Source organism: Syngnathus acus, chromosome 11, assembly GCF_901709675.1.
Source record: "Syngnathus acus chromosome 11, fSynAcu1.2, whole genome shotgun sequence".
Lineage (NCBI taxonomy): Eukaryota > Metazoa > Chordata > Actinopteri > Syngnathiformes > Syngnathidae > Syngnathus > Syngnathus acus.
The window spans coordinates 4,503,507-4,517,611 of NC_051096.1; the positions used below are offsets into that span (position 1 = coordinate 4,503,507).

The window sequence follows — 14,105 nt, forward strand, 5'->3', positions numbered from 1 at the left end:
TCATAAGCATTTGTCCGTACTCTTGAAAGAAAAAGTGCACTTTAGGTCGTTCTGCTTCTTTTTTGTATGCCTGCCTGCATGCTTCTATTAAACCAAGCGTGAGGGAGGCATGTTTAATAATGCAGGTGGTTAAGTAAGAAGGGCGGGACAGGATGTCCCTCACATATTGACTTGCTCAGACTGAGGGGCATAGATCACATGACTTTCAGCCTCCCATCATAATATTCATAATAATCAATCCTAATAATAAAATGTTACAAAGTAAATGGACCTTTATTATTATTATTATTATTGTTATTATTATTATTAGCAGTAGTAGTAGTGTTATGTTTGTCCGACTTTTGAATGCAAGTCATTTCGAGGTGGCGAAAAGTACATGATTTCACCATTTCGTATTGCAACACTGCCACCTGCCGGATTTTAAGTGAACTACGTTATCTACATTATGCAGACCGCAAATACACTACTGTCAATAACAATAAAAATAATAATGATAATGATTATTATAGTACTCAATAAGAATATTAATAATTATTATTTATTATTGTTCTTGACATATGTAGTGTACATATAACAATAATAATAATAATAGTGATAATAATAATAATTTAAAAAAGTAAAAAAAAAAAAAATAGTCCCAATGATCGTCACACATTATTATAATAATAATTATTATTATTATTACGATTGTTATTATGATTGTTATTGACAGTAGTGTATTTGCGGACTGTGTAGTGTAGATGACAATGTAGTTCACTTAAAATCCGGCAGATGGCAGTGTTTCAATAGGAAATGGTGAAATCATGTTATTTTCGCTACCTCGAAATGACTTGCCTTCAAAAGTCGGAAAGTATTAATACTAATACTAATACTAATACTAGTACTGATAAATTTACGTTAGTTATTGACATCAGTAGTGTATTTGCGGACTGTATAATGTAATGATAATGTAGTTCACTTAAAATCCGGCAGATGGCAGTATTTCAATAGGAAATGGTGAAATCATGTACTTTTCGCTACCTCGAAATGACTTCTTCAAATGTCTACTGGCTGAACTAAACTGTTTTCAGAATTCATTTATGGTTTCATCTTAACGTCCATGTACTCATTAGCAGACTGTTATCAAGCCTGACAAGAAAAGCCATTTTAGGCCGTGCTCATCACTGATTTGTAAAAATAACTATATTAATAAATCTAATTTTGCATATTTTCAATTTTCTGCAGTTTATCTGAAATTCCACAAGGGACAAAAATCTCCTCTAGTTGTCAATATTAAGTCTTCAGATTATAAAACCACTATGGCACAAAAATCACACAGAGTTGCTTTCACTGCCTCCAGCAAGTCTTTAATAGTGATGGGCAAACTGAAAAGTGTGACATCGTCACTTGAAGTAAAAATGAGATGTGGGGGAAATGGAGCACAAAAGAACACAAATCACTTTTACCTCCCACACTTTTTCCCCTCCCTCACAATGTTAACTGAATGTACGAAGCCACAACAACAGTGTTCCAGGTAGGTCACATGATAGCACAAACATGATCAAAATGATTCACATTCACAAAATCCTACCTGGTTGGAAAAATAAGAGCAAAAATAGAAAAATACTGTCATTAAATCCACAAATAAATACATGAAGGAAGAACACAATCAAAGTGACAACCTGCCGTTTCATCACAATTGGCCTTGTAAACTCTACACCATTGATACGTTCTAATGACACAAAAAAAAAACAATTAAACAGCACCCGTTTATAAAACAAAAATGCTAATTACATCAATTGGAGTAAAAATGGAAAAAACACACACCACACTTGGCACTTAACTAAACAAAGCAACATTCCTCTGTAAGTTAATGTACATTTCTGTAAACAAAGAGACGCCTTTTTTTTTTTAGGCATAAGGAGACAATCAGTTTGGTTGTTGTTTGGCACACCAACACTGTGTCACTAGGAAAATGTGAGTTTCCCTTTCGGAGAAAACTCAGGCTATCAGATTAAATTTGGGTAATTGCAAAACAAATTCTTGATGGAGCTGGTGACACTTAAATGTATTTTGCCTTTAGATACGAAAAACAGCCAAAAGAATGCGGCTGCGGCGTTTCGAAAATTTAATTCAAAGGCACTGAAATATCGGGGGAAAAAAAAAAAAAAAAAACTGTAACGACCTGTTACTGAGACATCATTAAATTCGTTGAAGGACATTTATGTTGGAATTTGGTCCACGTGAAAAAGTATTTGCAGCAAACAAAATAATACTCCGTATATTTTGGCAGTGCCGTGATTACAGCATTTAAATAATCGATTAATCGAGTGAAAATGATACTTTCACCATTGCTTAACGTTAGCAGAGATCTAAAAGCATGAATACTTATACATTCATGTATATTTTAGGTGCCTTTAAGTGAAAAATGATAAATTAAAGCCCAAGTTGACTCATGAGAAACAGTAGAGGAAAAACAAAAATGAACAATGTTTCTTTCTTCATTTGGCTAACACATGATTCCTCTTCCCACCCGTTAATTTGAATAATTAAACCAGCAGAACAAAAAAATACTCCTTTCAAATGTAGATATGTTGTGTCCCTCAGTGCAACATCTGTCAGAGGCTTGTAAACTCAGAATGACCCGAACAGAAACAAAGAGATTTTTTTAAAAAAACAGTCCAGTCATTTTTTGAGGGGCTGGTAAACTGAGGCATTGGGGTCCAGGGAGGAGGAACTATTGTCCATAAACTTGGAGGAGTAGTGCGGGGTCACCGGGTTCAAGTTGCTGCTGTCTGACGAGTACGAGAGAGTGGGCATCACTGCCATCACTTCTGCTATCTTCTGCTTCAGCTCGGCGATCTCTTGCTCCCTCTGGTGGATCTGGCCTGAATAACCAGGAAGTGACAGAACCGTGAGGAACAAAAGCTGGGGAGCCACGCACTCCAACTTCCTACCTTGTGCGATCTCCAGCTGCCTCTTGGCATCGCCCAGCGCCGAGAACAGATCCAGCTTGATCCGGGTCTCGGCGCTCAGGCTGTTCTCCAGGTGCTGCGTCTTCTCCTGCATGGCTGACAGCGCCGACATCAGCACCTCCGTGTCCTTCTCGTTCTCTTTGTACTTGCGCAACTCCTGCAGACGAGATCCTCCGGTTGGAATCGATATGAAACGGGAAAGGGTGTGTACTTCTCGAACCTACCTGGCACCTGCCCTCCAGATCCCGAATCTGCTCCTCTTTGACTTTTATGTCCATGCTGAGCTTCTTGCACTCCGTCTCCAGCTCTCTGATACGACCGCGCAAGGAATCATTCGACTCCACTCTGGAAGACCAAAGAAGAATCTTAGCGATCTTTTGTGTGTTCCTGCCTGCTTCGATTTTCTGTACCTGGTGGCCGCGGCTAACGCCACCGCTCTTGCGGCCGTGGCCTCCTCCATCTTTTTCCTCTTCCTCTCCTCGGCCAGCTGTTTTTCCGCCAGGACCCGCGCCTCCTGCTCGGCTTTTAGCCTCTTCTCCAGCTGGGAGATGGTCTGCTTGTCCTTCTGCTTGGCTTGGACGGAGCTGTGGAGCCTGCCGGTAGTGGATCAGAACATTAAATCCTTGACAAAGACATTTGCGGTGTATAAGATGATGGATCGCTCGGGTCTCCTACTTGTTCTGGAGCAGTTCATTGTCCTGCTGGAGCTGGCCCAGTTCCGAGCGAAGGCTGCGGTCTTGGCTGCTCAGAGAGGACAGCTGACTCCGCAAATCCGACTCCACCTGCCTGTTGGCTTGCAAGTCCGCCTTGAGGCGCTTCACGTCCTGCTCCATCCTTTCCGTATCGTTCCGGATCAAATGATGTCATGATCAATTTGAGCACAGTAAGTACTTTTCTTTTATCCGACGTTCATCTCTTACCGTACTAAAGCGTCCATCTTCCCCAGCTGGTTGTTGGGGATGCAGTTTTCCAACGGGTCCTTTGGACTTTTCCCACCCCCCTTCTGCTTTCTGTCATTCTTACTCGACGCCGTGGGAATGTTGCCGTTACTAAAAGTGTGATTCCGCGGCGATGAGTTACAGACTCCGCCTCCTGAGGCGTTTTTGTAGTTTTTCCCACTCGCCGCCACTTCTTCTTTAACAGCGGTCAGGGCGTTGGAGTCGCCGTGCGCATTCTCCGCCCCCGCCACGTCGTTGCTCAGTTTCTTTACCCTGATATAGTTCTCGATATATTCCGTCTCCTGTAGTTTGGAGTCCATTGAGTGTATAATGTTGTTATTATTGATTCCAATTGTGTTTTGTTTTTTGCCTTCACGCTCTTTTGCAGAACCGTCCTTCCCTTTTTCCCTGTACTCCAGTTCCGGTAATGGGACTGAAGTGTTTTTCTTATTCGGGGGTCCTCCGTTTTGAGACCCGACGGAAGGTTCTGTTTCTGAAATCCCTTTTGCTGAAACAGAAGGACGAACAGAGACTCACATTAGAAGAATTTTTTGCATCTTTCTTCTGGACAAAAGTGAATTTGTGTGTGCACATCTCACCCTCCTCTGCCTCCCTCTCTTGTCGTTGCAGCATCTGCTGCTCAGGTGGAAGAGCCTGTTGCAGCAGCTCCATGTAGAACTCGTTCTCCTTTTGCACCTCCTTCTGTTTCCTTAGCCGCATCTTGTAGCTCACGTAGCTCTTAAAGCCAAAGCCCAGAGTTACCACTGGGTAGCCAATACTGTCAAGGAAGACAAATATGGATAAATAATTGCAACACTGCTGGACGGCATTTAGATACACTTTACCAGTGAGCAGCAAAAGGTCGACACAGGTCAACATGAAAGTTCTTCAGGTCTTTGAACCGGATGGCGGCTTCGATGTACACAAACAGGATCCACAACGACACAGTTGGGAGACACACTCCTCTTTCTGCGTGCAACACACATGCACACAAAGTAAATTGCAGATGATTTATTTTTTCAGGTCAGAACTTTATTGCAAATAAAGCTAACCTGTGTGCCACACATATTGGACCCATACATAGGTGCTGGCAGCAAAGAAGAGCCACTGGACAGGGATGAAGAGGAGGCAAATGATGTCTGACGTGAGGGCCACAAACACAAAGAAGAATGAGAAGGCCTGAAACAGAGATGGGAAAAGAAAATGTTAATCAGGCTATAAAACGCGCAGCTATAAATAAGCACTTTCCATGCAAACCTCATAAGACAGGAGGGAGTGATTAGGGGATTTTAATCTTTGTCATTAAAACAACAAAGAAACACACCCTTACCAGACCCTGATATCTGTAGGAATCGTAGACGCTGCGGATGAAAAGCCAGAATGGCCACAGGTACTCAAACCTGAACTCCAACACAAAGTCAGCAAGTAGAACTAACACCCACACCACCAGAAACTTCAGATATAGGAATGTACTGCAGGGAGAGGAAGACAAAAGACACAATGGAGATAATTATGCTTCAAATTGTTGGGTGCATATTTATATTACATGGCAATTTTGCAATATTTGCAATTGAACATTTATTCATCTTGTGATGGAAAATACATAAATTGTAAAGAAAAAAACAAGATTAAGCTGTTGCATATTGGTTTGTGTAATAATTTGTAATTATAGGCTAATTATGCAACAATAATATTTGTGAAAAGTGTGATTTATAAGAACATGTTTACAACACGTCATAAGCTTTTTTCCGCTCAAAATGTTGTAAAATAAGACTCTGCATTTCAAAATATTTACATTTTGACATTATTATGCACTGCCAACTAAATCAATTTGAAATGATGATAATAAAAAATGTCCATCATACGGATGAGTCACACTGAGCAAACATTTAAATGCGGAGCCAGTTTTGAATGTTAGCTAGCCAGGAACAAAATAATGCACGCAAAATGAAGAAGAACGATCATTTTGCTGTTTGCATGGCTCATAATGTACAGAATGGTAAAAGATGATTTAGGCACAGCGTGCAAAAAGCTATGTTGCAAAATTGAGAGAGGCGCCATTGTTATACAATAGCGTCCCTCCGATCCATTTTTTTTTTTTCTGTACCTGCTATATATACCCTCGGTGATTCGGTTCCGTTTTAACGGCCGTCTGAGTTTGCTGCAGTCCGCATTGCGCCGCTTCATCCTCCCCCAGATGATTTTGCCGATGTGTCGGTGTAGCAACAGGAGCACGGGACTGTCATTCGCTCACGCGAAATATTCACACGTCGTGAATTAGCCACCGTTGTTATTGTTTAATACACATGAAACAAAGAAATAAATAATAACAGTGCGCGGACTTGCCCCTCCCCTTTTCACGACACGCCGCGTTCCCTTTCGCGACGTAAGGCGTGATGACGACATCAGAGGCGTGGCCGCGTCAAACATGGCCGCCCCCGTTGCGTGTGTCGTTTTCGCCTCACGTTGAGAGTGTATTATTGCCTGTTAATTACGGTAAGGCTTGCAATAGTTAGACGTGATTTCATCGCTTTGTATTGTTTTTAGCGTGTTGATAATTTGCCGTTTAAGATGCTTATTGAAGCAACTTTGTTCAACTCCGCCCGGCAAAACGTGTTTAACGCCACCACGTTGATTCTGTCGGCACATAACGTAGCTTTCAGAAATGTTTATTATAAAAACAATTATGGAAAAACAATCGTGCTGGAAAATACATTGCAGGATGTCATTATGTAGTAAATGTGTTCATTTTTAACAGATCGACTTGGAGAAAATGGCATCATATATTGAGGATAAGGAAAAGGAAGATGTAGAAAAAGAGTCAGACAATGAAGATGGAGACAACAAAGAGGAGGAGAGCGTGACAATGGAAGCAGAAGGAGAAACAGAAGATGCCAGAGAAGAGGATAAAAATGGAGGAGACTCAGAAAAAGAAGACTACAATGATGATGATGAAGAAGACGAGTCAGAACAACCCGAAGTCGAAACGGAGAAAAAGCCAGACCAAGTAAAAACGCAGCCGGTTGTCCTGAACTTGAACAATGAGGTGGTGTTAATGAGAAAAGAGGTGAAGCGAGTGAGGGCACTGCTCAGCAGGAAGATCATTCGACAAATTGCTCAGCTGAAGAAAAAGAAGGGGACTGAAGTGGCTGTTGAGAAGAATCAGAAGAAAGCCGCCAGATTACTGGAGGAGATCCACGCAATGAAATCTCTCCAACCGGACCTTGTATGTAAATACGTTTTACTCCTAGAATTGCAAAAAGCGTAATTTAACCAGTCTCACTGTGATTCCTCCGTAGGTCACCAAAATCGCCTTGCAGAAGGATCTCAATTTCAATGAAGTGTGCAAGAACCCAAAGTCCACCATGTCCGACAGAGCCGTAGCTCGCATCGCCTGCCACCCGCAGTTCAAGAAAAAGATCGAGGACATTCGGGCGGCCGTGAAGGCGTTCAGCGAGCAGAGGAAAAAGAAGCAGGTGCAACAGAAGGAGAAAAATGACCAAGTAACGGTAGCTGTGGAATCACCCGTAACGGTAGCTGTGCAATCACCGGGCGGTAAGCCTAAAAAGGTCAACAAGTGGAAGACAGTGATGCGAGAAAAACGTTCCAAAAAAGTGAAGAAAATCACTAAAGGTGACGACAAAGACACCAAAGATCAAACTACTTCTGAACCTGATGGGGAAAAAATGGAATCCACTCAAGATGCTCCTGCTGTTGAGAAGAAACTAATAGTGGAGCCTAATATTGTGCAACCAGCATCGGTCAAAAAGAGTGAGCCAAAAGAACGAGTAACGAAGAAACCGCCAGCTCAGGCTCAGGAGAAGAAACCCGAGAAAATCACGAAAGATGATGACCAAGACACACAAGATAAAAATACTTCTTCTGAACCTGATGAGGAAAAAATGGAATCCACTCAAGATGCTCCTGCTGTAGAAAAGAAACCAATAGCGGATTCTAAAATTGTCCAACCGGCATCGGTCAAAGAGAGCGAGCCAAAAGAACAGGTAAACAAGAAACAGGCTCAGGAGAAGAAACCCGAGAAAATCACTAAAGATGACGACAAAGACACAAAAGATAAAACTACTTCTGAACCTGATGGGGACAAAATGGAATCGACTCAAGATTCAGCTCCCATTGTTGAAAAGAAACTAACAGCGGAGCCTAAAATTGTCCAACCGGCATCGGTCAAAAAGAGCGAGCCAAAAGAACAGGTAAAGAAGAAACCCGAGAAAATCACCAAAGATGACGGCAAAGACACAAAAGATAAAACTACTTCTTCTGAACCTGATCTGGAAAGAATGGAATCCACTCAAGATGCTCCTGATGTTGAAAAGAAATTAACAGCAGAGCCTAAAATTGTCCAACCAGCATCGGTCAAAAAGAGCCAGCCAAAAGAGCAGGTAAAGAAGAAACCGCCAGCTCAGACTCAGGAGAAGAAACCCGAGGTGGTGTCCAAGCCGACGAAACAAGAAGAAAGCGAATCCGATCTCTCTGACGACGAGGGCAAACCGTACTTTGATGACAGTACTGAGGAACGATTCCGCAAGCGGTCGTCCCAGGAGGAGAGCGACAATGACTTTTTTGTTGGCAAAGTGAGCAAATTTAAGAAAAAGAAAAGCAAAAACACAGACGGCGACAAGACTGAAGAGGATTTCGGCGGAAAATCAAAGACTACCGACAAGCTTGAGTGTGAACTCGGCGAGCTTGAGTCGCGCTTAAAATCGAAAGCGCCCAAATTTCAGACTGTCTTCTGCTCTTTGTCTGAAACGAGACCCGGTCGGGGCGGAAGGGGGAAGCCGTTTAGGGGTCAAGGGAGACCGACGGGCATGGGCCGTGCCGATTTTGATAAAAACAAAAGGTTCCACAAAGAAGACGGAGACCAAACCAGGAACCCAAGGTTCAACAGACGTTTTGATTCAGAGAGACCAAACTTTCGAGGGCGTGGCCGAGGCGATGCTGCGAGGCAGCAGGACCGGCGTGGCCCGGGCGCCGTTGCCCAGCAGGAACCACAACAGGCCCTGCATCCATCATGGGAGGCCAGTAAGAAGAGAAAAGAGCAGCAAGGAAAAATTATGGCTTTCCAAGGGAAGAAGATCAAGTTTGATGATGATGACTGAGCCATATATTGCAATCAAGTGTTTTTTTTTTTTTTTGCGCCTTTCTGGGTGTCTTCTTTCAGATCATTTATGGTAAAAATGTTAGACAAACCTAAAAATTGCTTATATTTACAGGTCATGTTAATAAAATACCTTTTTATATGTTGTTTTTGATTTGTTTATTTGATGTTTAGAGAGGCTTATTAAAAAAAAAAAGTGACATTAAGACTACAATATTTCTGTTAAATCGTGACAACTTTTAAGGACGGAGTACTTTTTTGCCAAAATCACAAAGCTTTATTACATTTTTTTAAGTCTTTGACTTAGGCGTATCTTGGAGATTTGAAAACAAAAGTCACATGTCTACAAAGCTCACTGCTCATTGGTTGGTAGTTTTATTGCGTCACGGCGGAACACCTCAGGCTGCTAGCTAGGTTAGCAATCATCGGTCGTTAACTCCTGCAGAAAGAAGGTCATTATTTTACCTAAAAGTAGCTGTTAACACTCCGCGTTACTTTTTATGCAAAAAGTAACGCGGTGCAAATACATTTGCATGTGCGTGCGTTGATAATCCCATTGTAATGTTCAAGGCAGTGTCTACGTGTGTGCTAGCGAGGCACGTTAACTGCTAGCATAATAAGAGCTGCAACATTTCTGGACATGCTCGGCGACGCAATGATTACAAGTGGGACATCCGAAGTTCCCTGCAGCAATAAACAAGAGTCACCGAAGTCCCTCGACGAGACGCAGCGGGCGCCGCCGCAACAGACCGCACCAAAGTTGGTTTTGATCTGGCCCAATCCAAGTTCTCATCAGCCTGCCAAGGTATTGACTATGTTCTTCTAAATCACTATCGATGATAATAATAATCATGATCGAGAGCCAAACAAAACATTGTCATGTAATATGTGCAAGATCAGTGTGAGCCAGACCCATCTACAAACTGCAGCATATTGAGTTATATTTTTGCCAGAATATTTTATTGCATTTCGAAATGTGCATTTTTTTGTATTGCAAAAGGAGGAGGAGTTGGAAGATGTTGATGATCCAAGTCAGGATGATGGGATGTTGTTATCTGTCTCCGACCACAGCGCACTAAACCTATCTACAGGAGAAGAAAGTAACACATCTTTACAAAAACAAAATACCCAAAAGCAATAATTGAATGTATTTATTTATACTGTTTCATTAATACTTGGTCATGATTTATTTCCTCCCCAGCCGCTCTCTATTTCAATCCAGATTACACCAGAAAGTCTCGGAACGACACATCGCTTGTTCTCTTGACAAGAAAGTTTTTGAACTTGCTGCAGAGTTCAAAAGATGGCATTTTGGATCTTAACCTCGTGAGCCAGGAGATCAACTCCTCCAAGAGACGCATCTACGATGTCACAAACGTCTTGGAGGGGATCAACTTGATCAAAAAAATATATAAGAATCATATACAGTGGATGTAAGTAGACGTACAGTTGGGGAAAAAAAGTTGATGGCATTTTCACATTGTTGTAATGCTATTTTTTTTTTTTATGTGTCCACAGGGGTGGCAGTCCCAGTAAGGACACCATCCAAATAATAAATGATCTCGCCGAAGAAGAGAAAAAGCTGGACGAGCTGATCGAAAGCTGCACAGGGGATCTCCACGCGATGTGTGTGGACGAGGAGAACAGCAAATATCCTTTGCCATTGCCATGCTTTTTTTTTTTTTTTGTATTCTGCTATCAATTTGCCCCCTTGACAATATACTTCACGTTTGCCTACGTGACCTATGAGGACATTCAAACCATCCCCACACTGAGTGAGCAAACTCTACTCGTCATCAAAGGCCCCGAAGACACAATCCTGAATGTCACGCACCCAAAAGAAGTACGTTCCCTTCGTTGTGTGTACTTGTATGCAAATCAGAACATGCTCTGTTCTTGTCCTCAGAGCTTCCAAGTCCACATGAAGAGCACTCAGGGTCCCATCGACGTGTTGATCTGCTCAGACGAGCCTCTTCCGATGGAAGTCACGGGCGGTCACGTGGACGGCGACGCCAATAGCGATCACAACTCTGCTAATGACTCGTACACTTCATTTGTTCAGATGCCCCTGAAAAGCGAACCTTGTTATTAACACTGTCAAAGAAAAGCCTGTTCTCCAAATACAACACCAAACTCCCTCCAAAGATTGCTAATGTTTTTGCAAATTGAAAAAGGAGCCATTTATTTACCTCTGTGACACTGAATGTACCTGAAATGTTGTCATTGCTTTGACTGGCATTCGTAAGTAGTTGCTTGCATCACAAATTGTTTTACACATCAGATGCTTTATTCATAGTCTTGTCTCCCATGTGATGACATTTTCCGAAAGGTTTTTGTAGTTGTACGAGAGTATACAATGTTACCCTTGAAGCGCTGTTCATGTCAACAAATAATAAAATTGAGACACTACCTTGAATTCGGACCGCAAACTGTATCATCATAAGTCCAAATGTTTCAATTGTGTAAACTGATGTGCTAATCACGCAATGCTTGATTGTGGAAGGATTTTAAATCAACTTTTTTTTTCCTCAAGAGATTGATTTCCATTTTAGTTTCATTTTGCTGTGGTCACTATTGTGAATATCTTGTGTCTGTTAAGAGTGTGAGCTTACACCTGTTTGAAATAAAGTGCCTTTTAAAAATTCATTGTTTTTTATAAATTATAAGTGAACCATTATTATTAATAATAGTTTTTCTAACAAATAAAACTTAACTTTTAATCAGGCGTGGGGGAAAAGAATGCGCTTCGACTTTCTTCAATGTTTCCATTTACGTCACGATGACGTCATGATGTCAACTGGCTTCACCTGCAGTTTGCAAGTTTGCAAGCGTGTGCATGACGTGAAGACAATGACGAGAGAGCTGCAAATATTGCAAAATACGCTGTTGTAGTGTATAATTTGCACATTTTAAACAATGTCGTCGAATATCAACAAAATGATGACGCGTTGAACAGGTGAGTGTGGCTCATTTTTCTTGAAAACTGTCAAATGTTTGAGCGTGCTGTGTTAGCAGGCAACCCGAGAGGCTAAACTTTACATGCAAAAGGTAACTAAAAAGTTAATTTCCTCATCTCTGACTAGTTGTAATATTTTACCTTTGGAGCGCCATGACGCACAAATATGTGCGGTTGTTTATTTTATTAAAAGTAAATTGAAGCCTGCACGTGTCTCTGTTGCCACTAGATGTCAGAATAATCCTACAAACTACTTGACCCAACGCATAATCTAAAAAAAAATGCGGTATTTTGAAAATAAAGTATAATAACCACCATCTCCTCTTCCACATGCAGAACTTGCTAGAAGCTGCAGAAGTTCTCACCAGCATTTTGAGGATGGATCGACCCTTTCTTTATGTTGCAGCCATGATCAACACAGGGTGAGTTTCTGCAAGTGAGAAATCACATTGCAATGCATGAACGCTTAGATTTCAAAAGCACTACTTGATAAATCACAAAATAATGCTTGGGAAATGAAATGTAATGTTGGTTGAGTCAGAAAACAATTCAAAACACAAATATCACAAAATCCTGTTTTAATTTCTAAATATTTTTTTCCCAATACTTCTCCTATACATTTTTTTGCACCCATGTAAATTTAGAATATCCACGAGTAAAACATAAATGTTTGAAATCCAAACATCTCTGTTCCTGCTTCTCTTTGTGTGAACTGGAACGTCAACATAATAAAAGCAACCTCAACCTGATGATGTAATCCATTGGGAAATTTGGGTACCCACTCTCATGCATAGATGGCAGTATTGCTCCTCCAAACTCTCATAAACCCAATCAACCCAGTTCCCCATAAACAGAGTTCACAGAGTCACTGGATCACTGCAGTGATTGATTTATGTGTTTCAATTTTTTTGTCTTGCTTTGCGTGCTGTAAAGATCTTACACATGAGAGGTGGAGTGAGGAGGGGAGGGAGGGGGGGTGCAAAACAAAACTGTGAATATTGAACTCGGTCGTATTGAATCAAACCTGACATCAGCCTCGCCCTCTGTCTCGAGAGGACCCGGTTAAAGATCATTCATTAAAGCTGTCAATCACCTGATCGATCTGTCGATGGAGTTTCATTTTTAGAGTGCATCGCCTTGTCGCTAACGAATAAACTGCAAAGAGGGGGGAAAAATATACATAGAAGGGGAATGGGATGACTTAGGCCGCTCCTCGAGGGGGGGGGGGTTCGAAATGCAGTAGCTTGTCCCCGTTGTCCAAAAACTGTCACATTAAGGTCGAAGCGGACTTCTGCCCAAAGTTAGCTCGTTGTTTCGACTTCTGCGAGACTGCAGAGACTGAAACAAAAAACTGTGTGTTAAAAAGGCAGCCCGAAAGTAAGAGAGAGCGAGAGAGAGAGAGAGTGGGAGAGAACGCGGTACTCGCCTCGAATTGGCTACAAAGAGCGCATCGTATTTTTGCGTCGGGTGACGCTGACCAATCGGCTGCCTCCCAAATATTTTGGGCTTATGAATGAAGCGAAAAAGTGAGGGAGCAAGACGGGTGTAGTTTGATGCATCAAGCCTGAGTACACCAAAGAAATATGTGCTCAGTGAAGACCCTCTGGAGGGCCTCGGTGCCTAGCTCAGCAATGTGACGCTTCAAAACAAACCTGTTTTCGGATTTTTTCCGATAGACAACTTCAAGACACTAGTCGATGCATCGACTAGCGCTGTCCAAAAATAATTATAGCTTGAAGGCCTTTCTTTCTTTTCAATCTCAAAGGAAATGAAAGAGAAAGTGTTGCGGCCTTCTCGGAATTGAAGATAAGTCGCGTTCGTAATGTAATGTACTTAGCGGGAGCGGCGGTTCATTTACTTTCCACCCCAGTGGAGGCTTGAAAGAGGGGATCAATGAAGTGCACAGATCCATACTGTAGGTGGATGCGCGGATCATTAGAGGAAGTGATTTTCCACCTTGTCACGTGCTCTTTAGAGGTTTGACCTCCTCGCAAAAGTATTTGGCTCGTGTCAACTTTCTACGGAAGCCATTTTGGAGACTCGTTCCTCCTTGTTCCTCATTGTTCCTCAAAGGCCTGTCAGGAACTTTCAGCCACCACCTCGGAGTGGGCGTGGACTTTCTTGGCTTCCGCTTGGACGCC

The 14,105-nt window shown here is 41.9% G+C and overlaps 3 protein-coding genes across 12 annotated transcripts; 2 read left to right on the top strand and 1 right to left on the bottom strand.

Moving 5' to 3' along the window:
- Positions 1–1,322: 1,322 nt before the first annotated feature.
- LOC119130834 (macoilin-like) lies at positions 1,323–6,242 on the bottom strand. The gene is made up of 11 exons (XM_037264790.1): positions 6,000–6,242; positions 5,223–5,364; positions 4,945–5,071; positions 4,738–4,861; positions 4,492–4,670; positions 3,875–4,400; positions 3,630–3,788; positions 3,365–3,547; positions 3,179–3,299; positions 2,937–3,111; positions 1,323–2,867 (listed from the first exon to the last, which is right to left on the bottom strand). The coding sequence occupies exons 1-11, from the start codon at positions 6,077–6,079 to the stop codon at positions 2,665–2,667; spliced, it is 2,019 nt and encodes a 672-aa protein (XP_037120685.1). The 5' UTR covers positions 6,080–6,242; the 3' UTR covers positions 1,323–2,664.
- A 56-nt stretch (positions 6,243–6,298) lies between these two features.
- srfbp1 (serum response factor binding protein 1) lies at positions 6,299–9,155 on the top strand. 10 transcript variants are annotated; one of them, XM_037264786.1, is made up of 5 exons: positions 6,299–6,388; positions 6,651–7,118; positions 7,192–7,588; positions 7,700–7,806; positions 7,909–9,155. In XM_037264786.1, the coding sequence occupies exons 2-5, from the start codon at positions 6,666–6,668 to the stop codon at positions 9,007–9,009; spliced, it is 2,058 nt and encodes a 685-aa protein (XP_037120681.1). In that variant the 5' UTR covers positions 6,299–6,388; positions 6,651–6,665; the 3' UTR covers positions 9,010–9,155. The 10 variants fall into 10 exon arrangements, with proteins under 10 accessions (XP_037120681.1, XP_037120684.1, XP_037120679.1 ...); XM_037264789.1 differs by lacking the exon at positions 7,700–7,806 and having other exon boundaries at positions 7,192–7,525; positions 7,946–8,016; positions 8,101–9,155; XM_037264784.1 differs by having other exon boundaries at positions 7,192–8,103; positions 8,293–9,155.
- A 231-nt stretch (positions 9,156–9,386) lies between these two features.
- e2f3 (E2F transcription factor 3) lies at positions 9,387–11,100 on the top strand. Its single transcript, XM_037264742.1, has 5 exons — positions 9,387–9,813; positions 10,003–10,108; positions 10,210–10,441; positions 10,527–10,658; positions 10,737–11,100. Exons 1-5 carry the CDS (start codon positions 9,649–9,651, stop codon positions 11,098–11,100), a joined length of 999 nt encoding a protein of 332 aa, XP_037120637.1. The 5' UTR covers positions 9,387–9,648.
- The last annotated feature ends 3,005 nt before the right edge of the window (positions 11,101–14,105 follow it).

Excerpts from the sequence above, each read along its gene's own strand:
- e2f3 (XM_037264742.1), top strand. The coding sequence starts at position 9,649 with ATGCTCGGCGACGCAATGATTACAAGTGGGACATCCGAAGTTCCCTGC. Across the intron at positions 9,814-10,002 it reads GTTCTCATCAGCCTGCCAAG|CAAAAGGAGGAGGAGTTGGA; the intron begins GTATTGACTATG and ends TTTTTTGTATTG. Across the intron at positions 10,659-10,736 it reads GTGGACGAGGAGAACAGCAA|GTTTGCCTACGTGACCTATG; the intron begins ATATCCTTTGCC and ends AATATACTTCAC.
- LOC119130834 (XM_037264790.1), bottom strand. The coding sequence starts at position 6,079 with ATGAAGCGGCGCAATGCGGACTGCAGCAAACTCAGACGGCCGTTAAAA. Across the intron at positions 4,862-4,944 it reads CCAATATGTGTGGCACACAG|AAAGAGGAGTGTGTCTCCCA; the intron begins GTTAGCTTTATT and ends TGTTGCACGCAG. Across the intron at positions 3,112-3,178 it reads ATCTGGAGGGCAGGTGCCAG|GAGTTGCGCAAGTACAAAGA; the intron begins GTAGGTTCGAGA and ends TCTCGTCTGCAG.
- srfbp1 (XM_037264779.1), top strand. The coding sequence starts at position 6,666 with ATGGCATCATATATTGAGGATAAGGAAAAGGAAGATGTAGAAAAAGAG. Across the intron at positions 7,119-7,191 it reads AATCTCTCCAACCGGACCTT|GTCACCAAAATCGCCTTGCA; the intron begins GTATGTAAATAC and ends ATTCCTCCGTAG.